Source organism: Lycorma delicatula, chromosome 1 (genome assembly GCF_047948215.1).
Source record: "Lycorma delicatula isolate Av1 chromosome 1, ASM4794821v1, whole genome shotgun sequence".
Lineage (NCBI taxonomy): Eukaryota > Metazoa > Arthropoda > Insecta > Hemiptera > Fulgoridae > Lycorma > Lycorma delicatula.
The window spans coordinates 1,485,376-1,512,873 of NC_134455.1; the positions used below are offsets into that span (position 1 = coordinate 1,485,376).

The 27,498-nt window shown below is 33.4% G+C and overlaps 1 protein-coding gene across 5 annotated transcripts in view; it reads right to left on the minus strand.

The window, feature by feature from the left end:
- PH4alphaEFB (prolyl 4-hydroxylase subunit alpha-1) overlaps positions 1-27,498 on the minus strand; it is a 264,715-nt gene that overhangs the window by 199,067 nt on the left and 38,150 nt on the right. For 4 of the 5 annotated variants that reach the window (XM_075355030.1, XM_075354963.1, XM_075355125.1 and 1 more), the window contains exon 1: positions 8,010-8,124. The exons of the other annotated variant lie outside the window; for it this stretch is intronic. In XM_075355030.1, coding sequence (XP_075211145.1) covers positions 8,010-8,065 — 56 coding nt within the window. In that variant the 5' untranslated portion in view covers positions 8,066-8,124. Of the gene's footprint in view, positions 1-8,009; positions 8,125-27,498 lie in introns of those variants that run through there. 5 annotated transcript variants of the gene reach the window in all.

A 27,498-nucleotide genomic window follows, 5' to 3' on the forward strand; every position in this document is an offset into this window, starting at 1 on the left:
TTAATATAATTTAAAGAGGATAAATAATAAAACCAATTTAAAAAAGTAAAAAAAGGAGCAAATATACTCTTCATTAAATTTCCACTTTTTGAAATCTATTAAATTAAAAACTAATATGTACAAATTTTTATTTGGCGCCGACTTTTGAAGTAGAATTTTCGAAAATCGAAAGGAATTCTATTTCTTTTAGTGTGTATATTAAAGAAGATGATTTTATTTTGTTTTTTAAGATTAATTTTTCTTGTTTACTTGAATTTAAAGCACACGTGCTTGTATTAAAAGGAACCGTTTCAAAGACATGCAAAAGGGAGAAAACAAGCGTCTTGATAAAAATAATAACAGGAATGTAGAGAAACGATATTTAGTATTCCCATCGTGTGTGAAGTAGGCTGAAACATTTATACTGTTTACTTTAAATTTCCCAACTGATTTATCTTAAGTTTCAGTAAAAATGTTTTGGTCGTTAGAATTACTTCAGGGTATTTATCATTAGGCTAAATAATCCAAAAATAAGTCGTGGTGACCAAAAAAAAGTATTTTCAAATTTGTAAACTATACTATTTGTAAACATCTACTTCATTAAAAAATAAATAAATAAATAAATTATCTGAAAGAGACTAATAAAAAACCTTTTTTTAACAAAATAAAAATCAATTATCACTAAAACTAGTGAATTCGGTTGTAATACTTGATATATCTATATTCTTTTTTAATATTTACGGGTTGAATTGCGATCCTGTTATTTCTTTTATTCTGTTACAAAATATTATCAATCAAAATTTAGCAAATTTTTTTTAAACACAACAGAATTTAATAGAAGGAAATAAACAATCAAATTCGGGTCAAATATCATTAGTTAGGGTCAAATACAGCGGGAAAAAAAATTAATACATAAAAACAAAACACAGATTACACAGGTTGAGGTGATAACCTCGTTGGATGAGTATGTATGTATGTATCAATAAAAATAAAAGAAACAAGAAAAAAAAGAAAGCAGAAGCAAATATTAGATTTTGTAACAAAAAAAAAGGCATGTAGGCCTACATAATATAAATTATACACACAGAAGTTTCACCATTAAATTGTATAATTCCGTTACTTCAAGGAAATAAACGTTTTTTATTATTATCCTACAACATACTAGATTGTTAATATGAATGTAAATACTGCAATTTCATTAAAATTACTTCACAATGATTTATTTCAGAACGTGCAAAAAAAAAAGTTAATTTTCTACTAACGTAATTTTTAATACAAATTAAAACAAGTAAATCAATTAAATGTTTAAAATAAGAAAATTACGTGCAGTATGTTGATGAAAATATTACAACAGATAATGGATATTTATATAAATAATACCAGTTCAGTGGTAATACTTACATAATTAAAAATCATTTCGAAATTAATAAAAACGAAGTGACTAATGTACTTTTTTTAACTGTACAAACGTGTAAAGAAATGTATATTAAATAGTTTATCTTAATGGCATTAATCAAAGCGACGTCCTTAATAGCTTCATATAAAACCGGTTAACAGTAAAAATTAAAAGATGAAATTATCTTTCTTTCCTTTAATCTGTTAATATACCAATTTTGTAATGAAAGTATTACAGTTTTTTTCCGATAAAATTTTAGCTTTATAAGAAGTTTATAATCATTTTAAAATTTTATTATTTCGTTCAAAAAATAATAAATGCCTATAGTAAAACTCTACTTTCCCAAATAACAAAGATGGACCACTGTTTTTATTTAATCTTCAGAAAACGTTCTAATTCAGTAGAGATCTCTGAGAAAATATAAAACGTTGTGAAAAAAGTAAAAGAACAAATGGAAAAATTAATTTTTATATATATTTCAACTTAAATTTCAATCGACTGGAAAAAAGTTTGAAGAACATAAGAAAGAAGCCGTAATAAGAAAGGGAGTCCGACAAGGATGTTCCCTATCTCCGTTACTTTTTAATCTTTACATGGAACTAGCAGTTAATGATGTTAAAGAACAATTTAGATTCGGCGTAACAGTACAAGGTGAAAAGATAAAGATGCTACGATTTGCCGACGATATAGTAATTGTAGCCGAGAGTAAAAAGGATTTAGAAGAAACAATGAACCGCATAGATGAAGTCCTAAAAGTTTAAATAGTTTTGTTTGTTTACAAAATTGAAAAAAAGTTACAAGAGATTGGTTGGTATTCCTTTCTAAAAAGTGCCTTTTCAGTTTTCAGACAAACATGCAGACATATCATTTTTTTTTTGGATATTGTAATTGAAATAGCTAGCTGCATATCGTTTATATAAAGAAAATTTCCCTATAGAAGGATTCCAATTCCGAAAAAACTTCCCTTCAGTAATTCAGTTTACAGTTGAGTAACCGTTTCTTTTCCAAAATAATCGTATTTTGTTGAACGCTATATTCGAAGTAACAGTACAAGGTGAAAAGATAAAGATGCTACGATTTGCCGACGATATAGTAATTGTAGCCGAGAGTAAAAAGGATTTAGAAGAAACAATGAACGGCATAGATGAAGTCCTACGCAAGTACTATCGCATGAAAATAAACAAGAAGAAAACAAAAGTAATGAAATGTAGTAGAAATAACAAAGATGGACCGCTGAATGTGAAAATAGGAGGAAAAAAGATTACGGAGGTAGAAGAATTTTGTTATTTGGGAAGTAGAATTACTAAAGATGTACGAAGCAGGAGCGAGATAAAATGCCGAATAGTACAAGCCAAACGAGCCTTCAGTAAGAAATATAATTTGTTTACATCAAAAATGAATTTAAATGTCAGGAAAAGATTTTTGAAAGTATATGTTTGGAGCGTCGCTTTATATGGAAGTGAAACTTTGACGATCGGAGTATCTGAGAAGAAAAGATTAGAAGCTTTTGAAATTCGGTGCTATAGGAGAATGTTAAAAATCAGACGGGTGAATAAAGTGACAAATTAAGAGGTATTGCGGCAAATAGATGAAGAAAGAAGCGTTTGCAAAAGTATAGTTAAAAGAAGAGACAGACTTATAGGCCACATACTAAGGCATCCTGGAATAGTCGCTTTAATATTGGAAGGACAGGTAGAAGGAAAAAATTGTGTAGGCAGGCCACGTTTGGAATATATAAAACAAATTGTTAGGGATGTAGGATGTAGAGGGTATACTGAAATGAAACGACTAGCACTAGATAGGGAATCTTGTAGAGCTGCATCAAACCAGTCAAATGACTGAAGACAAAAAAAAAATATACTTTACACCAAAGAATACCTTTTTCTGTGTGAATCCCGTTGCTCTAACAAATCTTAATGTAAAACTATATAGTATCTAGAAATGTAGGGGAAAAAATGTAAATGTTAGAACGTAAATAAATAAATTTTGGTTTAAAAAAAATGTTTCCCTCTTAAATTCAGAAGATATCGATCATCATAATTTGCCCATTACGTACCTTGTACCAAAGGCTGATAGGTAAGCACCGTCTCCTAAGTTACCTCTTCCAAAGAGGTCGTAGCCAAGAAATTATTATCCATAACCACAACACAACTGAAGTTTTACTAGCGTAACAGAATCAGTAAACTCTCCTGATGGGTCACCCGGTCCGATTTCAAGTATTTCGGCTAGCCTATATAACCTCTTATTAGACTATTTTGAGAAAAGGATACGTATTTACATGATCTGTACTGTAGAGTAGGAAAAGGGGCTACAAACACGCTAGTGTTTGGAGAGGTGATGCAAAATTATAAAGTCTAAGTAATCATTTAAATATTCTTTAAGCTCTGTGTGATGAGAGAAATAATACAATTTTAAGATGTCAGTATAAAGATATAAAATTAATTAAAACGGGTAAGAAGTGACCGCAAGAATATAAAACTTGTAGATATAATATGTAATGACATTTCTTCTATCCTGTATTAGAAAAATGGTTGATTCTCTATACTGCACAAAAACCTTGAAGTGTATATTAATACGGAGATGGAAAGGCAATTGTTTGTTGTTATTATGTAGAATTGTAATTATGTTTATTTATAGAGAGTAGGAAATCGAAATTTTCAAGTCGCTAATGTTTTGAATCTCAATAGATTCCACAAATTAAGAAGTTCTATTCACGTAAATGAAAATTTTCTGTTAAAAACCGGAAAGAAAGATTGAAAAGTCGATGATATATTTAAAGTGAGGCCTTTAATAGGTGCTCTAAAAAATAATTTTCTAAGAGTCTTAAAGATTTAATGATGAGACTTTGCCAGCACTTACCAAAAAATGAGAATTATACGATATTTCCTGATAACCGGTGTATTTCTCGAGTTAATACTGAAACTAAATAAGGTGGCTTGCTAATGGTAGGAATGTTAGAAACCCACCGGGTTGGTCTAGTGGTGAACGCGTCTTCCCAAATCAGCTGATTTGGAAATCGAGAGTTCCAGCGTTCAAGTCCTAGTAAAGCCAGTTATTTTTACACGGATTTGAATACTAGATCGTGGATACCGGTGTTCTTTGGTGGTTGGGTTTCAATTAACCACACATCTCAGGTATGGTCGAACTGCGAATGTACAAGACTACACTTCATTTACACTCACACATATCATCCTCATTCATCCTCTGAAGAATTATCTAAACGGTTGTTACCGGAGGCTAAACAGGAAAAAGAAAGAAAGTTTCTTTAAAAAATAAAATCAAATAATAAAACAAGACCTAAACTTTACCGGAAATAATACTAATATGTTGATTGTATTGCTAGCAATAACATTAAACCCTAATGCCCAATTCTTTACTGCTATCTGTTCACAAGCGCCGAGCTTCCAGCTGCTAGTATGTGATAAGGATTATAGCCGCATAACCAATTATAGCCCGTATAATTGCTTGCAACAGAAAGATAATACAGTCGCTGTAATTCAGCATCTTTCTACAGCGATAACATTAATGGGTCAAAATCCGTTATATGCCCACAACGCTTCCGTTAGTTAGTTAGTTACTAAGTTCCTAGATGACGCCACTGAAACGCTTTTTTTTCTTTTTTTTTGTCTTCAGTCATTTAACTGGTTTGATGCAGCTCTCCAACATTCCCTATCTAGTGCTAGTCGTTTCATTTCAGTATACCCTCCACATCCTACATCCCTAACAATTTGTTTTACATATTCAAAACGTGGCCTGCCTACACAATTTTTCCCTTCTACCTGTCCCTGTCCTTTCAATATTAAAGCGACTATTCCAGGATGCCTTAGTATGAGGCCTATAAGTCTGTCTCTTCTTTTAACTATATTTTTCCAAACGCTTCTTTCTTCATCTATTTGCCACAATACCTCTTCATTTGTCACTTTATCCACCCACCTGATTTTTAACATTCTCCTATAGCACCGCATTTCAAAAGCTTCTAATCTTTTCTTCTCAGATACTCCGATCGTCCAAGTTTCACTTCCATATAAAGCGACGCTCCAAACATACACTTTCAAAAATCTTTTCCTGACATTTAAATTAATTTTTGATGTAAAGAAATTATATTTCTTACTGAAGGCTCGTTTCGCTTGTGCTATTCGGCATTTTATATCGCTCCTGCTTCGTCCATCTTCAGTAATTCTACTTCCCAAATAACAAAATTCTTCTACCTCCATAATCTTTTCTCCTCCTATTTTCACATTCAGTGGTCCATTACTGAAACGCTATATTGAAATAATATAAATAAATAAAATTACAAATACAATCTAACCAAATTTAACCTAGGCTCACTAACCGTGACTAGCGAGCGAAGGTTAACGAGCGAAGCGAGCGTAGGTTAAGTTTGGTTAGATTATATTTGTAATTTTATTTACTTTCAATATTGGTTTCGGTGGCACCATCTAAGAACTAACAAACTACAGAAACGTTGCGGGCATATAACAGATTCTGACCGATTAATGAAATAAATAATCTCGAATTGGATTTTTAACATGTAAATAAAACTTCACCTCGATTACCATTCCTCATAAAAATACTCTAGAAATACAAACTCTTATAGGTTAGTCAAATAAACTATTGTAATGCAATAAATGTTGTATATAAAAAAAATGATGTAAAACATACAGGCGAGCATTCTTACGTTTTCATATTATTTCTAGGAGGTGAAGAATTCTTCCATCTAAAACCATAAATTTTACACGTACGTAAATAATCTAAGCATTTGTAACCGAGATAAAAGTTTATCAGAAACTTGTGCACGCCAAAAATATAATGTACAGTATTTAATATATTATCATACACGATAGTCAAACATTTTTATAACAATCACGTCTTATTACAGTTTACTTAAGCGACCGAATAAATGACAGATAACATTGTTATAACGAAAAGAGTTATGTGTAAGAATAAATAAAAATAGGAAAAAAAACTACAAAATGTACAAAAATGAATATCAAAATATTATTTCAACAACAAAAAAAATCTTTATACTGATAACTAATTTCAAATATATTACAGGTAAATCAACAATCGCTCTAAATTTAGTTTCTTTGACTAGGAATCGCATTAGACAATATCGGGAATTCTGATTTTATAAGTCTTGAACAGTAATGCTTTACTGTTCTTTAAATAAAAATAAGCTAGATTTTATAAAGTTTTTTAACAAGATATCGTATTTTTCGTTATTGTATTGAAGACACGTTAGTTTACTTTATATTCATATTCTAAAAATAAAATGCAAAATACAATACACACAAAACAAAACAGTTTCTTAAAAGTATAAAAAAATTTATTTCGACTATGCCAACCGAATAAGACAAAAAACTCTACACTCAAAACGTCAAAACTGGAACTAGGAATGAGTATCGTACATAAGCTATACGCAATAGGAAAAGTAAAAACAACGAATAAAATAATCTGCAAATAAAACGATGATATAACGTAAGTTAAAACGAGTGCACTTGCAGCGAACATTAGTTTTGCATAAGTACACGAATGCAAAAGAATAAAAATTTTGGATCTCATGGATTACACTACCACCACTATAAATATATAAAATAATATATAAATAGAATAAATAATAATAAATAGCGTTTGGAAAAATATAGTTAAAAGAAGAGACAGACTTATAGGCCACATACTAAGGCATCCTGGAATAGTCGCTTTAATATTGGAAGGACAGGTAGAAGGAAAAAATTGTGTAGGCAGGCCACGTTTGGAATATGTAAAACAAATTGTTAGGGATGTAGGATGTAGAGGGTATACTGAAATGAAACGACTAGCACTAGACAGGGAATCTTGGAGAGCTGCATCAAACCAGTCAAATGACTGAAGACAAAAAAAAAGAAAATATAAATAGAGTAATTTAAGAATAACCTTGCTCGTGTTGTTATAATAACAAATATAATCTAACCAAACTTAACCTACGCTCGCTTCGTTAGCGAACGAAGCGAGCGTAGGTTAAGTTTGGTTAGATTATATTTTTAATTATAACATGAGCAAGAGTAATTTATTCTTAAATTACTCCATTTATATTTTATTTTATATATTTATAGTGGTGGTCATGTAATCCACGAGACCGAAAATTTTTCAAACACAGCAACAGAAATTAATTTTTCATTTTTGTTCCTTATGAAAATTCAAACACACTTTTGTTGATAAAACATACACACAATTTTTTTTTTTTTTTAAGTAGTCGTAAGTCCTATTTTTCTTACGAGTATTTAATCACATTGTTATACTTGTAATCCTTAAAAAATTGACAGCAGGTACATGAATATTACACGGAGAATATGAAAATAGTAGCGACCTATTACACGTTAACATCTTTGAAGAGACCGTTTGTAAACATAGCCGATAAGAAAACATAAGCGACGAGATATGTTCATTATTTACGGAGCGAGCACGGTTATTTGTACACTTAACATAATAAACAGCCGGCTTCAAAAAATTTAACATCGTAAATGCAGAATAAAAGCGTAACTCACAAATGTTATAAAGAAAATAATTCATAATCTCAACATATGTTTAAAGATCAAATGATAATATTAAATATAAATAAAAGCAAAGTTTTTAACAACTAATAGTTTAAACTGACCGTGAAACAGGAAAAGATATCATCCTAGGCATTCTGACATACGGCGTGGAACGCATGTAGTGTCGTGAAAGACTAAATAGTAGCTGCTAGAAGAGTGTTTACTACCCGGTAGATACCGACAGAGTATCACTGACACCACACAACCGCACCAGTACTATGTGGAGGCGGGACGGTAATCATTTGTTGGAGGGGGATATGCAATAAGGTTATTACTATTAGTACTGCTAGAGTTGTAGGAGATGGTTGTGGGAAGGATGAACGGGCTGTCTCATCGAAAGGCCTGTAATAACTATTACCACACACTTTTGTTTTCGTTGCTCCCTTTCTTCAAAACATACGCGTATAAAACGACCGCAGTCGATTACAACCCTGTCCAGAAAATATACGGTACAGTGTAGTAATGACTACATTCAACTGCTAATGTATGCACTCGAGTTAAAACCGACTGATGCGATTACACCCCGCATTAATAGCAGGAAATTGTAGCTGTATTTATTTATTTCTGGGTCGGTTTGCACGATCCTGACACACCTGTCGCCACTTGAACCCCTACCGACCTTTCTGACCTTATTTCACTTTGAGATTTCTATTAGTTTTCTGCTGTATTGTAAATGATAGAAATAACTTACAGAACTGAAATAATGGCCATATTCCTCAACCGCTCTACCGTTGTTCTTCAACGAGTCGACATTAATAATACTGCACATGCACTCGTATTATTTAAAGTCGATTAATAACATATAAAATTACAGATTAAGCAAATTACAGAAGTGAATTACTAATATTAAATCAGAATAAAACGAACAAGAAAATGTACTGCGAGTAAGCATTAGACCACAACTCATCATCAACCGGTTTTCTTTGATTTTATTGCATTCTGATATTTTTAATGACCGTTCAACCAAGCCAAAAAAGTAATATTTTACTTTTACATTTGTTTCAATTCAACTCAAAAATCGCCCACGAATTTTATAAAGTTATCTTTAATTAATGAATAAATTAAAACTATATCTTTTCCGATATCCTGCCTATCGCCTATTAATATTTACCCTGTAAATATTACGATATGAGAAATAGCTTTAAATTATACATTAAATTTTGTAAAATAAAATGAGGTAATTCGTTAATTAGTTTACCTCTTTCAAACGGTAGAACTGCAACGAACTGTCGGTATTCCTTATCGCTGACTGAATAATAAGGAGGACCATTGGGTGAACATTCTATTCCAGTTGCGGTCGTGTCAAAATGATTTTTCTTCGTTTACCTGATGCTTATTATAACAGTGATTAAGACGAGATGAGTTTTCCAAGGGGAAAAAACAGGAATTTTACATAATTCTCGAAAATGTTCCAAAGGAACTAAGATAAATTCATGTTACAACACGCTGAATGATTTACGATTATTGTATTGCATTGCTGTGTACAGTAAATTATACTGGGTTGTTTAAATATTTACTTCTATTATAACTGATTAAAGTAACATTTTGTCATGTTTTTGATACTCTATCAGGGGATTGTTTGTTTAGCTATAAAAACATAATTTGGAGTATTGCTGTTAACGCTTTTATAGACATAATATTCCAGTAGAATGTAAAAAAAGATTAAGTAATTTCTCTACTGTGGATTTCAGTGAATACTATTTGTATTTAGATAATTCTTCAGAGGATGAATGAGGATGATATGTATGAGTGTGAATGAAGTGTAGTCTTGTACATTCTCAGTTCGACCATTCCTGAGATGTGTAGTTAATTGAAACCCAACCACCAAATTACACCGGTATCCACGATCTAGTATTCAAGTCCGTGTAAAAATACCTGGCTTTACTAGGACTTGAACGCTGTAACTCTCGACTTCCAAATCAGCTGATTTGGGAAGACGCGTTAATAATTTTCCAGTAGAATGTAAAAAAAAATTAAGTAATTTCTCTACTGTGGATTTCAGTGAATACTATTTGTATTTAGTTAATTCTTCAGAGGATGATATGTATGAGTGTGAATGAAGTGTAGTCTTGTACATTCTCAGTTCGACCATTCCTGAGATGTGTAGTTAATTGAAACCCAACCACCAAATTACACCGGTATCCACGATCTAGTATTCAAATCCGTGTAAAAATAACTGGCTTTACTAGGACTTGAACGCTGTAACTCTCGACTTCCAAATCAGCTGATTTGGGAAGACGTGTTAATAATTTTCCAGTAGAATGTAAAAAAAGATTAAGTAATTTCTCTACTGTGGATTTCAGTGAATACTATTTGTATTTAGTTAATTCTTCAGAGGATGAATGAGGATGATATGTATGAGTGTGAATGAAGTGTAGTCTTGTACATTCTCAGTTCGACCATTCCTGAGATGTGTAGTTAATTGAAACCCAACCACCAAATTACACCGGTATCCACGATCTAGTATTCAAATCCGTGTAAAAATAACTGGCTTTACTAGGACTTGAACGCTGTAACTCTCGACTTCCAAATCAGCTGATTTGGGAACACGCGTTAATAATTTTCCAGTAGAATGTAAAAAAAGATTAAGTAATTTCTCTACTGTGGATTTCAGTAAATACTATTTGTATTTAGTTAATTCATTTTTATTCGTAGACTTAACAGTTAAATGTTTTAGTAACGATATATCGAACGAATATATTTTCGTGTTAAGCTAATATTATTTAATTTTGAATATAATATATTTTTAAAATAAATTTCTTATACTTAAAGGTAGGATGGAGAATTATTCTTTTAAATGTAACTTACGGGGGAAATTTCTTAAAAGTAGATAAATAGTTAAACGACTAAGTTTTTCAAAGAAGCCGACAGTCGTTAAATATTCCGGTGTCTACATCGAAATAAAGCAGAATTTTGAAGCATTATGTTAAACATCACGCTGAGCAGTATTTTATTAAATCTGAGACAGAGCAATGCAATTGAGTACTGGACCTGCAATAATTGTGCAAAATTATGTAATTATAATACATAATAAAAGATTATAATTTATATTACAGTCGGTATAAATAAGCATAATATAAATAATATATTATTACATTATAGAATGAATTAGTTTTTTTTTTTTTTTTTAATATAAACTTTATAAACTTGTTTTGTGTTAATTCTGTACTTCCTATAAAATTAAAAAATAAGGACAACCAATTATTGGGCTATACCTCAACTTACTAAGCAAGGAACAGTACAAATCGTATACCGAAATATATTCTATCAATGAACTGTCGGTATTCCTTATCGCTGACTGAATAATAAGGAGGACCATCGGGTGAACATTCTATTCCAGTTGCGGTCGTGTCAAAATGATTTTTCCTCTTTTACCTGATGTTTATTATAACAGTGAATAAGACGAGATGAGTTTTCCAATGGGAAAAAAACAGGAATTTTACATAATTCTCGAAAATGTCGGTCACGATATAGTTTTGAACTTTAATAGATGTTGGGTTTGTTTCAAAAGAGTCTCATGAATACAAACAATTATGCGGAGTCACTTATTTGACCGGATCACAACCAAAGTTGCAATTTAGAAAAAAATATTACTTTACATGTATTGCAGGTGGAAGAAATTAATTACTATTAAATTTTGTAAACACGTATCAGAAATTAATCACAACACACTGCAGTACACTGATGTGATTATATATGGAAAACTGTGTACCAAGATCTCATATGGTGGAGTGCGAAACACACTCAAATTTGGTGGTCCGGGAACAACGGGTAAAATCAACGAGTTTATTTTCAAGTAGAAACAATGAAAGATGAATTCTATCTCAACAGTGGGTGATCGGAGAAGCGTGCCGAGAATCTCGAGCTGAAAGATCCACTGAGTTGTTACCAATTATTATTAGAATATATTCTGCCCGGAACAATGTCATACAAATGAGTAGAGAGCGTACCGTACAGTCCAACGAGAGGGTTATCACCACAAATATGAATCACAAATAACGTTTCGCAGACGCAGACACGGGTGCGGTCTATCGAAAATACATGGCGTTCGACTAAACAGCGCAATAAAGCTTACTTAGTCCGGAAACCACCGAATATAGCTGAATCCATACATGTGCGAGTTATTACAGCGGCGGTGGTACGACGGAATTTGTTAGAAAAAATATTTTACGATAACGGAATATACTGGCCCGCTTTATAAAGGATATATTTCATTTTTTTTCTTTTTATTTGCGGTTCTATCATTTTTTTAGTTTAGTTTAAAAACTTTAAACTACGGAAAATATGGAAACCTTAAAAAATCACATAAAGTAAATTAACAGTATCCCAACGATTATTTTTATTTAATTATTAAGTTTTGCTTTAAACTTATTAAATTACAAATTAAAAATTATAAATAAATATTAAGTACAACTTTATTTTAACAGCAATTTACGAATTAATATAATTACAAAGAATAAAAAAAAAATTATAATCAAAAATTTACATTATTATATACTATTTTTCCGGCTTTCTCGAACAACAAGATGTTTTAACGTACGTCAATTCAGTAACAATGTAGTCGAAATATTCATCCATTTTTTACCATAGTGATTACGAGAGTAGTTTTAAATATATTCATAGTGCTCCAGTTTCTTTTTTTATTTATTATTTTCAATGATTCTATGAAAAAGTATGAATAATTTTAAATTATGAAATTACAGTTCATGGAATGCAGTTCATTTAAATATTTATTTATAACTAGCTCTACCCGCCATGCTTCGCTGTGGCACATTGTGATTGCATGGATGAGAAATGAGAAACAAAACAAAGCATACGTTTAATTTTGCAATACTTGTGGATATACAATATTTTTTTTTTTTGTTTTTCCACTGTCTGCGTAGATATAAAGGCTATCTGGTTTGCCGACTCGGGAACATGCAACATACAATTGCCCATGTGAGAAGCAATCCGCATATAAATCTAAACCACACAATTCTAAAGATTGACCTTGAGGTTTATCGATTGTGATTGCAAATGCCAATCGAATTGGGAATTGCAATCTTTTAAATTAAAATTGTGTATCGGTCGGGATTATGGGTATTCGAGGAATGAGGACATCTTCACTTTTGAAAGGCCCCGTTAAAATCGTTGCTTCCACTACGTTATTCATCAATTTCTTAACTGCAAGTCGCGTGCCGTTGCACAGTTTTGGTTGATTATTATTCCGCAACAGGATAATTGTCATTTTTTGATCGAACCGTTGTTAGAATCAATCTAATGAGTAATGTTTTCCCAGTTCCTCCTGGCGCATCCAAGAAGAAGGTCCCGCCAACTCCGTCATTTATCATTTGCATTTTTTTTTGTTTGTCTTCAGTCATTTGACTGGTTTGATGCAGCTCTCCAAGATTCCCTATCTAGTGCTAGTCGTTTCATTTCAGTATACCCTCTACATCCTACATCCCCAACAATTTGTTTTACATACTCCAAACGTGGCCTGCCTACACAATTTTTTCCTTCTACCTGTCCTTCCAATATTAAAGCGACTATTCCAGGATGCCTTAGTATGTGGCCTATGTCTGTCTCTTCTTTTAACTATATTTTTCCAAATGCTTCTTTCTTCATCTATTTGCCGCAATACCTCTTCATTTGTCACTTTATCCACCCATCTGATTTTTAACATTTTCCTATAGCACCACATTTCAAAAGCTTCTAATCTTTTCTTCTCAGATACTCCGATCGTCCAAGTTTCACTTCCATATAAAGCGACACTCCAAACATATACTTTCAAAAATCTTTTCCTGACATTTAAATTAATTTTTGATGTAAACAAATTATATTTCTTACTGAAGGCTCGTTTAGCTTGTGCTATTCGGCATTTTATATCGCTCCTGCTTCGTCCATCTTTAGTAATTCTACTTCCCAAATAACAAAATTCTTCTACCTCCATAATCTTTTCTCCTCCTATTTTCACATTCAGCGGTCCATCTTTGTTATTTCTACTACATTTCATTACTTTTGTTTTCTTCTTGTTTATTTTCACGCGATAGTTCTTGCGTAGGACTTCATCTATGCCGTTCATTGTTTCTTCTAAATCCTTTTTACACTCGGCTAGAATTACTATATCATCGGCAAATCGTAGCATCTTTATCTTTTCACCTTGTACTGTTACTCCGAATCTAAATTGTTCTTTAACATCATTAACTGCTAGTTCCATGTAAAGATTAAAAAGTAACGGAGATAGGGAACATCCTTGTCGGACTCCCTTTCTTGTTAGGGCTTCTTTCTTATGTTCTTCAATTGTTATTGTTGCTGTTTGGTTCCTGTACATGTTAGCAATTGTTCTTCATCTCTGTATTTGAACCCTAATTTTTTTAAAATGCTGAACATTTTATTCCAGTCTACGTTATCGAAAGCCTTTTCTAGGTCTATAAACATTTGCATTATGCGATCATAAATGCCTTTCTGTTCACGCGTTAATTTGGGAATGTTTAATTGGACATATGACTGAAGATCACCGATGTTGTAACTCTGTTCACGGCGTAAATCCACATCAAATGAAGTAATCGCAGTTCGGGTGGGTGCTGGCATTCCCGATCGACTAAGAAATTTATTTGCAATAGCTAAGCACTTGTCTTCAATATTTATCAATGCTTCGTTGTAAATGCCTTCTGTAAATTCCACGGTCATATTAGTATTTTCTAGGCGTAGTCTATGCAAAATATTCCTCAGCCATATGCGATCGATATCTTTCCCGTAACTCTGTGGGAGATGAAGGGAAGCAAGCGGTCAATATAATTGCGAATAATGCGCGAATTTGGCTTGGATGTGCAGTGTTGCACGCGTCATTAATACATATATCCCGCCGTTTGATCGTTTTCTAATAAATTCAGAGCTTGGTGAAAGGCGCAGCTCAATCACGACACGATCACACAAAAGTACCTCGATTAAAGTGAATATTTAATTCAGATTGTATAATAATCTGAATCGGATGTAAGTGGATACGTTTTTTTTTTTGTTAATAAACAATGTAATTGGGCTACATGTGACTGCGGTTGTCGTTACCTAGTATGGCGAGTGTTCCCCTCGCTTCCGGCAGATGGTGCGGTCACTGGTACACAACTGACCGTTAAAAAAAATGTTTTCTCGCGGTCGCGGGTTTGTGACTGATGCGAAAAATAGATACAAACAATCTTTGATGCGGGTTATATATCGTGTTATATATAGTTTTTGAAGCGTACACAAACGAACTTAACATTTTTATATATAAAGATTACATATAAATATTATTTGAAATTTTAACATTGTGGCGCACGCACACACAAATCATTCGCATGTTGTACAAAGCTTATATTTTCACTTTAATAGTCTTTTTTTTTAGTACATTTAAAAGGTACTCCTCTTTTTTCCTGTTTAGCCTCCGGAAATTACCGTTCATGTATTACTTCATAGGATGAATGAGAATGATAGGTATGAGCGTAAATGAAGTGAAGTCAAGTTTCAGTTTGACCATTCCTGAGATGTGTGGTTAATTGAATCCCAACCACCAAAGAACACCGGTATCCACGATTTAGTATTCAAATCCGTATAAAAGTAACTGCCTTTACTAGGACTTATTGGACTTTTACTAGAACGCTGGAACTCTCGACTTCCAAATCAGCTGATTTGGGAAGATGCGTTCAGCACTAGACCAACCCGGTGGGTTATTTAAAAGGTACTAGTGGACATGTATATATTCATAAAACAACGATGAGTTTTTCAATATGCTTTTCATTAAATTTTGTAGTATTTTCCTTATCCCCTGATCTTGGATCTTATTAATAGTTCAGCTTTTTGATTATTCGTCGTTTGTAATTGTGCGGTTTGCTATGTTCTGAAGAAAATACATTTACTGTATTTTCATTACCGATCTATGTAAGAGGTTTTATTTTCATAAAATAAGGGCGTTAATTTGTAAAATACCAGCAACATATCGCAACCCACTGGGTTGGTGTAGTGGTGAACGCGTCTTCCCAAATCAGCTGATTTGGAAGTGGAGAGTTACAGCGTTCAAGTCTTGGTAAAGCCAGTTATTTTTACACGGATTTGAATACTAGATCGTGGGTACCGGTGTTCTTTGGTGATTGGGTTTCAATTAACCACACATCTCAGGAACGGTCGAACTGAGAATGTACAAGGCTACACTTTATTTACACTCATACATATCATCCTCATTCATCCTCTGAAGTATTATCTGAACGGTAGTTACCGGAGGCTAAACAGGAAAAAGAAAGAAAGTTTCAAAGGAGTCGCCATAACAACTAAATTGCGTGCGTGTGAAACGCTGAGTTTTTTGTTATTTCCTTTCTTTACCTTATCTTTAAAACCGCTCTTATAACACTGATAAATGCATTGCTTAAGTGTTGACGAGAAAGTGTTGTTTTGAGGGGAGTCCTTTGGCAACCGGGCAATTCTAATTTACTTGTTCATACATCGAACTATATCTTTAATCTGCATTAGGCGTACTTATCAGACGCTAACAAAAATAAGCATTAGAGTAAACATTTCAATTGCTTTTTTTAAAAATAATATATCATTAAACATTAAAGGAAGAATCAAAGTCATCTTATCCGAAGTCTAGCTGCTGATACTCCAGACCGTCGCTGGAAGCGTAGCTGGACCGAAGCTGGACTACACTACTAACCTTCAGATTTCAGCAGATCAGAATACAATAGTATTTTATAATTAAAACTTAATCTTTTGGATGGTTGTTATGCGAGCGGATTTGACTGCCTATTATTATTTTAAGTGTTATAACTGTAATTAAATTTTAAAAGAATTGCTAATAAAATTTAATTTTCCATCTAATTCTACAATAGTTAAATCGTAAATGTGGCTTTATTCGTGATTAATTATTACTACGATTAATTGCATATTAATGGCGTTACAGTGTAGCAAAAATGAATACGTGTATAACAATAGCAAACATCCGCATTGAAGGTAACAATAGCAAACATCCATTGTGAGGGTTTTTTTATATATTTGTCGTTCTTTAGCTATATCTTGCTTCAGAAAAGGAGTTACGAGATTTTTTGGATCTATATTTTCTATAGGCCTGCAAAACATTATAAAAACATTTTGCCCAACCCACTGCTACGGTATATGTAAACATAAAAGATTCTACTGAATTTAAACAAAATTGTTCAAATTTATTTTAAATTAAAATTCATGCAGTAAGTTACCCATTGCATTTAAAATGTAAAAAACTTAATTTTTTGATAGCCCTTACTATTTAGTATTTTTTTTTGTCTTCAGTATTTGACTGGTTTGATGCAGCTCTCCAAGAATCCCAATCTAGTGGCAGTCGTTTCATTTCAGTATACCCTCTACATCCTACATCCCTAACAATTTCTTTTACATATTCCAAACGTGGCCTGCCTACACAATTTTTCCCTTCTACCTGTCCTTCCAATATTAAAGCGACTATTCCAGGATGCCTTAGTATGTGGCCTATAAGTCTGTCTCTTCTTTTAACTATATTTTTCCAAACGCTTCTTTCTTCATCTATTTGCCGCAATACCTCTTCATTTGTCACTTTACCCATCCGTCTGATTTTTAACATTCTCCTATAGCACCGCATTTCAAAAGCTTCTAATCTTTTCTTCTCAGATACTCCGATCGTCCAAGTTTCACTTCCATATAAAGCGACACTCCAAACATACACTTTCAAAAATGTTTTCCTAACATTTAAATTAATTTTTGATGTAAATAAATTATATTTCTTACTGAAGGCTCGTTTTGCTTGTGCTATTCGGCATTTTATATCGCTCCTGTTTCGTACATCTTTAGTAATTCTACTTCCCAAATAACAAAATTCTTCTACCTCCATAATCTTTTCTCATCCTATTTTCACATTCAGCGGTCCATCTTTGTTATTTCTACTACATTTCATTACTTTTGTTTTCTTCTTGTTTATTTTCATGCGATAGTTCTTGCGTAGGACTTCATCTATGCCGTTCATTGTTTCTTCTAAATCCTTTTTACTCTCGGCTAGAATTACTATATCATCAGCAAATCGTAGCATCTTTATCTTTTCACCTTGTACTGCTACTCCGAATCTAAATTGTTCTTTAACATCATTAACTGCTAGTTCCATGTAAAGATTAAAAAGTAACGGAGATAGGGAACATCCTTGTCGGACTCCCTTTCTTATTACGGTTTCTTTCTTATGTTCTTCAATTGTTACTGTTGCTGTTTGGTTCCTGTACATGTTAGCAATTGTTCTTCTATCTCTGTATTTGAACCCTAATTTTTTTTAAATGCTGAACATTTTATTCCAGTCTACGTTATCGAATGCCTTTTCTAGGTCTATAAACGCCAAGTATGTCGGTTTGTTTTTCTTTAATCTTCCTTCTACTATTAATCTGAGGCCTGAAATTGCTTCCCTTGTCCCTATACTTTTCCTGAAACCAAATCGGTCTTCACCTCACTTCTTCCACTCTCCTCTCAATTCTTCTGTATAGAATTCTAGTTAAGATTTTTGATGCACGACTAGTTAAACTAATTGTTCTGTATTCTTCACATTTATCTGCCCCTATTTTTTATATCTTTAGAAAAAAAAAAGATTAGACAAAAATTTTCAGCCGTTGCTAGAAAATGATAACTTAGTTTATTTAGAATTACCTTTGCATTATTTAAACAATTTAAAAAATTTATTTTATTAAATATATTATCATCGCTTGGGATTATTTTTTTAAAAATTGATTTTACCCGAATATTTCCCATTGAGTATGAGAGTCCCAAAAATGAGAAAAGAATTCTTTTTTGCAATTTCAAATTGTTAATGCTTAAATCGTATTCTCTTAAACAATAAAGTCACTAAGATAATTAAATACTTCTCCCGTTTTTTTTTTTTTTTTTTTTGTTTGTGGGCGAAAAACGCCTAGGCGTTATCATCGCCCGGTAGTCATTATTAAAATGGTAAAATTACTCCAAAATAATAAGCTATACAAGGTGTAAACGTAATATTAATCATATAATAAAAATTTACGAAAACAAGCCAAGAAGGCAAAATAAAACCCAAAACTAATATCACAGACAAAGTTGATAAAATATAAAAGATAAAATAATAGAATAAAGAAAGTATAAAAACTTAAGTAACTCTGATGGGTTGTGCAAAAATCCCCACCCCGGATAGTAAAATTAAACTAAGAAATCAAATCGAAAATAAAGGTTAAAATTATTAAAAAAACTCTCCTTACAGAAAAACATATATGAGTATATTAAATCCTTTGCAGTAACCCAGTACTATGCAAAAAGAGAAACATCCGTTCCAAAATCCCACCATCGTTGCACAAGATATCACAAATGGGTATATCAAACTGACGACGCAACGCCGCATAACATATGCAGTCCACGAGAATGTGGTGTACAGTCATGCGGCAGTTGCATCTTGTGCACAGGGGTGGGTCCCACCCCACGAATTAGATATTCGTGTGTGATCCTCGTATGCCCTAACCGTAACCGGCAGAGGACCACTTCCTCACGACGAGAGTTCCTGCAAGAGGAGCCCCACGGCAACACTGAATCTTTAATCCGTCGAAGTTTATTATCGACGGCAGCCGTCCAGCCATTTTGCCACCTTGCTCGCAGTGATTGTTTTACATGATTGATAAAATCAAAGGTAGGCCTCGTCAGACGAAGCTGACCGAGGCCTTTTCAACAGACTTAAAGTGGTGGTTTTTTCAGATGGACCACCAACCATCATAGAATTGGCTGTATAGGAACTGAAATTTTGGTCCCACGAGAACCGGCGATACAATAGACCACTCCAGCAGAGCGCACGCGTACTGGAGCTAGAGCTAAATACAACTGGGTTTGCTCTGGTGCCCAGAGGACATCGTTCGAGACTCACTATGTAGAGCCTTTCACCCATCGGCACGATAGTTCCCACCTCGGGTTACGGTTGCATTTCGTACGATGTTGCAACACCATCAAGTGTAAGTGAAAGAGAAAACTGTGTTGGATGTTGTTGTGTAGTCGAGTAAATGTATATGTTGTAATGTTGTAATGTATATGTTGTATATGTTGTAATGTAGTGTACCTGGTGTAGTATACGTGTACAGTGAAAAATATTCTGAAGCTAAGTGTGTAGTCCATCCCCTGTTGGGGGAGCTCCCAAATTATAAAAAAGAAATCGATTTTTTTTTTTTAAATATCGATTTTATTTTATTTAAAATCAATTTTAGTGAATATTTTACACATCAACAAAAGCTTCTAGATGCATGAGCTCTCAAATTTTCAAAAAGTCGAAAATATATTTTTCGAAATGGTGATGCTAATATTAAAAATTTTGACTTAATTCTTTATTTTTTGAGCATCTTGACATCAAAAATTAAAATTAAAAGATTTAACTATAATGAAATCGGTTTTAAATGTATATTCAATTCATTGTATTGAAAAATGGATTGCATTTCCGGGTACGTCGGTCAAGTTATGCAATTCATTGCCGGCTTTTTTAATAATTATATTGGTACCTTTTAAAACTGAAAATGAACTAACATCAAACATACCCGTTTTGTCCACACATAAAAGGTACTAAAGTTAAACATTTAAGAATGCTATCTGATACAAATAACATATTTTAATTTGCCCGATATAACACTGAATCTTAAGCAGAACTATAAAAAATCAATAAATTTATACGATTCAATCATTCCCCGATCAATCGTTTTATATAGAAATAATGGAATATGGGAAAATTGATTCAGGAGCGTAAATTGATCCACTTCTCATGAACAGAAATAAAAAAAAATTGTTAAAAATAGTAATAATCGGCCACAAATTCCGAACTCCATGACGGAGTAATAGCATCTCGGCCTTTCATCCGAGGGTGCCGGGTTCAAATCCGGTCAGGCATAGCAATTTGAATATACGATATAAACTTCCATTTCAATATTCCTACATACAAGCTTTCAAAGTTATTGCGGTGAATAAATTCATCAAACCAAACATAAAAATCGTCAAAAATAAAACATAAGCAATTATTCTACTCGTTTTGTAAGCCGTGAAGCAATTTACGATCAGAACTGGATAAAAATACATAAGCTAAGAGGAAATTTTATAGATAAAATAATGAACAGAAGTATCGGTGTTACTTTTCAGTTGTATCCAATCAGTAAATCCTACGGCTAGTTGCGATAAGGATTCAAAAGCCCCCACACACTAAGAAGGTAGTTCACTGCTATCCGATAATCCACTGAAAAATTACCGTACTACTGATTTTCATTTTTATTACACAGGCCTCTGCTGTTATATAGACACCTGCAGTAAAATTAATCACGTTATGTATATCTTTGTCGTTACAACTGAAACCTTTTTTTTTTTTTTCCTCTGGGTCAGATCGACTGATTGGTATTTCACAACCCAGGGGAGTGTCCGTTATACTCTAACGGGCCTCCCCGCCTACCGGCTTAATATCCGGAATCGCAGGTCGGCCTGCCGGTCAGCTCTTTTGAGATTTTTTACTGAAATTGATGACCTCACGTGATACCTTGATCTATCGCAACGTGTGTCATAACATTTCTTTTATTTTTATTTTTACCTACGCTACCTTGGAGTCCCCAGCGGATCACTTAAATCGGCACACCTCAGCATGCCGACTCTCACCACTGAGGCTGTCCACCCTTCCCTATTCTACACTAATAGCCCTGTAGTCTTTCATCTTCATCCTTAGTCTTTAAGATTCTTTTGATATAGCCTGTTACTTCATTCCATTTATCAATGCTTTGTAACATGAACGTGGTTATCCCTCCAGGGCTTTTTTCAACAAAACCAGAATCCGTTCTGTAATGGTCCCATCTATTACAATCTATGAACGTTTGTTCCGTATCATCATCGCGTCCGCAGTACATACAGGCCGGCTCCTGCCTTCTGCCTATCCTGCATAGGTAATTGTTAAAATTGCCATGGCCTGTATAATACTGCGTCATGTGATAATCCATATCCCCGTGTCTCCTGCTGAGCCATGCTTGTAGATCTGGTATCAGCTCTTTAGTTTTGCTTGCCGGTCCATCCTGACTCCATCTGTCTTTCCAACTATTCAAAAGTCTGCTTCAGGCATCTTGCTCTGATAGTCCGTTATTTCTGTCTACTCTATATTTGGCCATCAGGTCAATCGGTGGTGTACCGGAGAGCACGCATAACGCCTCGCACGACACCGTTCTGTACGCCGAGACCACGCCTATTAGCATCCTTCTATGTGTACTAACCATTTTTTTGTAATTCCTCTTGTATTCTATCGAAGGCCACCAAACCGGCACGGCGTACAGGAGTGCCGACGTCACAGCTGTGGCTATCACTTTTCTCTTACAGGCCCTTGATGCTCGCTGTGAGGACATGACCGCATTTAAGCTTTTGATCGTGCTCTCAGCCTTTTCGCATACATTATTTATGTGCTCCGTAAAACGTCCATTTTTCTGAAATGTGATGCCTAAATATTTAAGGGATTGTACCTCCCTAATCGCGTGTCCGTTTATAATTATATTAAGCGGTTCCAATACTATCCTGCCGGTTAAAGTGATAAACTCACTCTTCTGGACTGATAACTCCAGATCTCTAGAGTGTAGCAATTCCTCTATTCTTTACAAAGTAGTATTAGCTATTTCCTGCACCTCCTGAATAGTTTTACCCTGCACTAACACTGCTAGATTGTCTGCGTACGCTATTACTTCAGCGCCTCTTGGGTAGTTTAACTGTAAGATGCCGTCGAACGTAAGGACCCATAATAATGGCCCAAGGACAGATCCCTGTGGGACCCCACCATACAATTCGAACTCAATAGGCCCCTCCTGGGCATTAATCAAGCGTGGAGTTACTTTATTCCTTACATTCTTTTTCTGTTAAGAAATTTCATTTCATTACCAAAATTAGATAAAAATTGCTTCATTCTGAAATGTTGGTCAGAAGGTCCTACCTGGTAAAAAGTAAGTTTATTTTGTGTAAATCTACGGAACAAATAAATATGGATACGGAGTTTTAATCATATTTATACATAAAGAAGGGCTGTAAAAGAGCATTTGTGATATCATCACGCACCGAAAATCGTCATAGCATTGTATTTTATGCACGATAAAAACACAGCTCAAAACACGCATTTTTATGATGTTTTAACACTCTACCAGATCTTGAACTTGTTTTGAGATTTTTAAGTTTTTCTTTATATTGAAAATAGTGCTACCGTAAATACTTCATTTTTTTCAAAATACCCGTTCTTCGGGCGTTTTTATTTTATTATCGGCATATTTATGTTTCATAGCAGAGGTTTTCCCTCAAGTATATCAATAAATGACATAATACAGGAAAATTACGCATACAATTCAGCAAAAACTTTCATTAAGCTTTCTTTAAAGCATAATAAATTCCCAGTAATTTGGTTTCTTTGTGTTTTATTCAAAGATAAAAAATAATCACTTTACGATCTTTTAAAGTATTTTTTTTTATAACTGAAGGTATAAGAAACACCTACCTTACTTTCAAAAATGACCTATTCATTGCCAGAGTATGCAGCAAATCAAATCAATAAAGAAACAGTTTAAATGAGCACGGTTGATAAGTAGATAATGAAATTTATAGATTTTGCATCTTCGATATAAAATTTAAATGGCAGAAAGGCTCCTGGAATAGACGGAATACCTGTAGAATTACTGCGCAGTGCAGGTGAGGAAGCGATTGATAGATTACACAAATTGGTGTGTAATATTTATGAAAATGGGGAATTTCCATCAGACTTCAAAAAAAGTGTTATAGTCATGATACCAAAGAAAGCAGGGGCAGATAAATGTGAAGAATACAGAACAATTAGTTTAACTAGTCATGCATCAAAAATCTTAACTAGAATTTTATACAGAAGAATTGAGAGGAGAGTGGAAGAAGTGTTAGGAGAAGACCGATTTGGTTTCAGGAAAAGTATAGGGACAAGGGAAGCAATTTTAGGTCTCAGATTAATAGTAGAAGGAAGATTAAAGAAAAACAAACCGACATACTTGGCGTTTATAGACCTAGAAAAGGCATTCGATAACGTAGGCTGGAATAAAATGTTCAGCATTTTAAAAAAAGTAGGGTTCAAATACAGAGATAGAAGAACAATTGCTAACATGTACAGGAACCAAACAGCAACAGTAACGATTAGAACATAAGAAAGAAGCCGTAATAAGAAAGGGAGTCCGACAAGGATGTTCCCTTTCTCCGTTACTTTTTTTAATCTTTACATGGAACTAGCAGTTAATGATGTTAAAGAACAATTTAGATTCGGAGTAACAGTACAAGGTGAAAAGAAAAAGATGCTACGATTTGCCGATGCTATAATAATACTAGCCGAGAGTAAAAAGGATTTAGAAGAAACAATGAACGGCATAGATGAAGTCCTACGCAAGAACTATCGCATGAAAATAAACAAGAAGAAAACAAAAGTAATGAAATGTAGTAGAAATAACAAAGATGGACCGTTGAATGTGAAAATAGGAGGAGCAGGAAGATGGACGAACCAGGAGCGATATAAAATACCGAATAGCACAAGCGAAACGAGCCTTCAGTCAGAAATATAATTTGTTTACATCAAAAATTAATTTAAATGTCAGGAAAAATTTTTGAAAGTATATGTTTGGAGTGTCGTTTTATATGGAAGTGAAGCTTGGACAATCGGAGTATCTGAGAAGAAAAGATTAGAAGCTTTTGAAATGCGGTGCTATAGGAGAATGTTAAAAATCAGACGGGTGGATAAAGTGACAAATGAAGAGGTATTGCGGCAAATAGATGAAGAAAGAAGCGTTTGGAAAAATATAGTTAAAAGAAGAGACAGACTTATAGGCCACATACTAAGGCATCCTGGAATAGTCGCTTTAATATTGGAAGGACAGGTAGAAGAAAAAAATTGTGTAGGCAGACCACGTTTGGAATATGTAAAACAAATTGTTAGGGATGTAGGATGTAGAGTGTATACTGAAATGAAACGACTAGCACTAGATAGGGAATCTTGGAGAGCTGCATTAAACCAGTCAAATGATTGAATACAAAAAAAAGAAAAAGGTAGAAAGCACTCTTTAATAAATGCTTAGTCTCACGATGTGCGCTCCCCTGCCCTCCACATACTCAACTTCTTTTGTGATGTACTAACAGAGTTTACAAACTTTTACCGATGTCTTTTTTTGCAGGGTGGGAGTCCAAATTTTAAACTCAAGATGGCAGCATACGACTTGGATCCATTTTGGAGTAACTACATTAAAAAATTTTCAGCGGTTCAAAGCTCATTTTTATATCTACAGTCACGGCAGCGGCAGAAGCCAAATAGCGAGCGTTCCAGTGTTATAATCGAGAAGTCCCAGGTTCCAACTTTCGTATATTTAAAAAAAAAAAAATTTATAACGAATCGTCACGATAAAAAAATCAACCGTTTAATTTTTTATCTGATATAAAGTCGATAATATTTTATTTATATTTATAAGACCTATAAAGAAATATCAATTTCATGTTTACCGATTTAATATTTATTTGAATATAACAACAAATTAAATCTTTATGAATAAGTGGGAATACGAGTCAACGGAATCAGGATCACACAGCGAATGAATTAAAATAAAATACATTAATTTTATTTTGAAATAAATACACGTTTACCTGTTGGTATCTATAGGACAATTACTAAAAAAAAAAAAAAAAAAAAAAAAAAAAAAAATATTTTAGAGTAACAACCGGAGAGCTGAAAATTAAAATAAATTTATTTTAATTTTTTCAAGATCTCTAAAACAAAATTTGTTTGTTAGCCTGACAATTGTTATATTCAATTAACAATCAGCATACATGAAATTCATAAATATTTATATTCACATACATATATTTTTTCCCCAAATTTATATATTATTATTATTGTAAATACTACATGATAAACACTCATTTTTATAATAAAATGGTCAGAAGAAAAACGGGTGTATTCTGAGAAAATTAAGGAAATATAGAAAAGAAGCAAATTATGAAATTACATTGTTTTGGTCCCTAGTAGGCAGTTTCGAAATAAAAGGAAATCATTTGCGTTATGTATATATTAGAAAAAAAATTAAGTTAAAAAAAAAAGACTCTGAGACTCGAACCTAACCGATTATCAGACTGAAACGCTCACTCGGTTATTGCACTACTTGAATATATAGATATATAAATAAGCTATTTGAATTACTCAAACATTTTTAAAAGAAGTTTACTCCAAAATGGAGCCAAGTTGAAAGCTGCCATTCTGGATTTAATGTAGGGACCCATCTCCTGTCACCCTGCAAAAGACCATCAATAAACTCCATTGTAAGCTGACCGCCTGACCTTATAAGCACTGCTAAGGAAAACGTGTCGAGATAGCTCTGGGACGCAACGCCCTAGAGCAATCCATCCAACCACATTTCCTTAATTCAAACCAAGTTAAATTGAGGTGAATTAAGTAAATGACAAAGTGTAAGCCCAAAAATCGCCTCCGACGTACTCTCCTAAAGAGAGGACGCCCACCTAAAAGAAAGGATTTCAGCCCACTCTACGCTGAAATGGAGTGCGTCATGGAAGATAAGCTTATTAGCACATCGTTCCATCGGGCCCCTACCGACAAACCCTCCACTGGATCGGAACGCAATCCAAACTACACAAAACGAATAAACGCCAACCATTATTAATAACCGCCAGTCCATTAGAATCACCCAGCAGCAAAGGACGTAAGTCCGTATACTGCGAAAAGTAGGAGGGTATTGCACCCTCCGACATCCTTGCGTTCCATTCCGTTCCGTGTCGAGAGTTGCCCGGGAAATTAATCGAAGGGATTCTTGAGATTCGGATTTAACAAGCACAAGTAAATGATTAACATCAGGTTCAACTTGAATTCGTACCGATCAACGCGAAGTGAATGTAATAAACGATTTTTATTGTTTATCCGGCTACTCGTATATTAACCAAAATCAATGGAATTCGGTAAAGTAGCACGAAAATAAAATGTAAATTTTATTACGCAGTGTTAACTAAAATTTACCACCGATTATTTAAAACAACAAATCTCAGAATTATTTCTTTTAACTGGATTTCAAATATCTTAAATTTCTAGTTATTTTAAAAACGTGGGTTTACTAACATATCTTTTTTTAACAGATATTTGTATGAGTACTACACGTGGGAGTACATTTATAACTTCTTATCAGAGAGGTTTTTCGGATACTTGTTGGCATGTGTTTAAGCGCGCGCACACGATTATAAGTATATAAAATAATATATAAATTAAAAAAAAAAAAAATAGTGATATAATAAGGGATAATAGAATGACTATGGGTACTCGACACGAGTTTGTAAGGACAGGCTAGTTTTAAAACAGGAAACAGGAAATAAATACTGTTGTAGTAGTTTACTGCACATCACGAAACATTTACAACACAATGCATTTCTACACAATTCAGATCATTGTTAAACTAACAAAAAGTTTTAATAAAAAAGACAAGAAAAAAACAATAATTGAAACAAATTACTTGGGTAGTTACAATGTCACGCAGGAAAAAAATTGGAATAAACAAAAAAAAG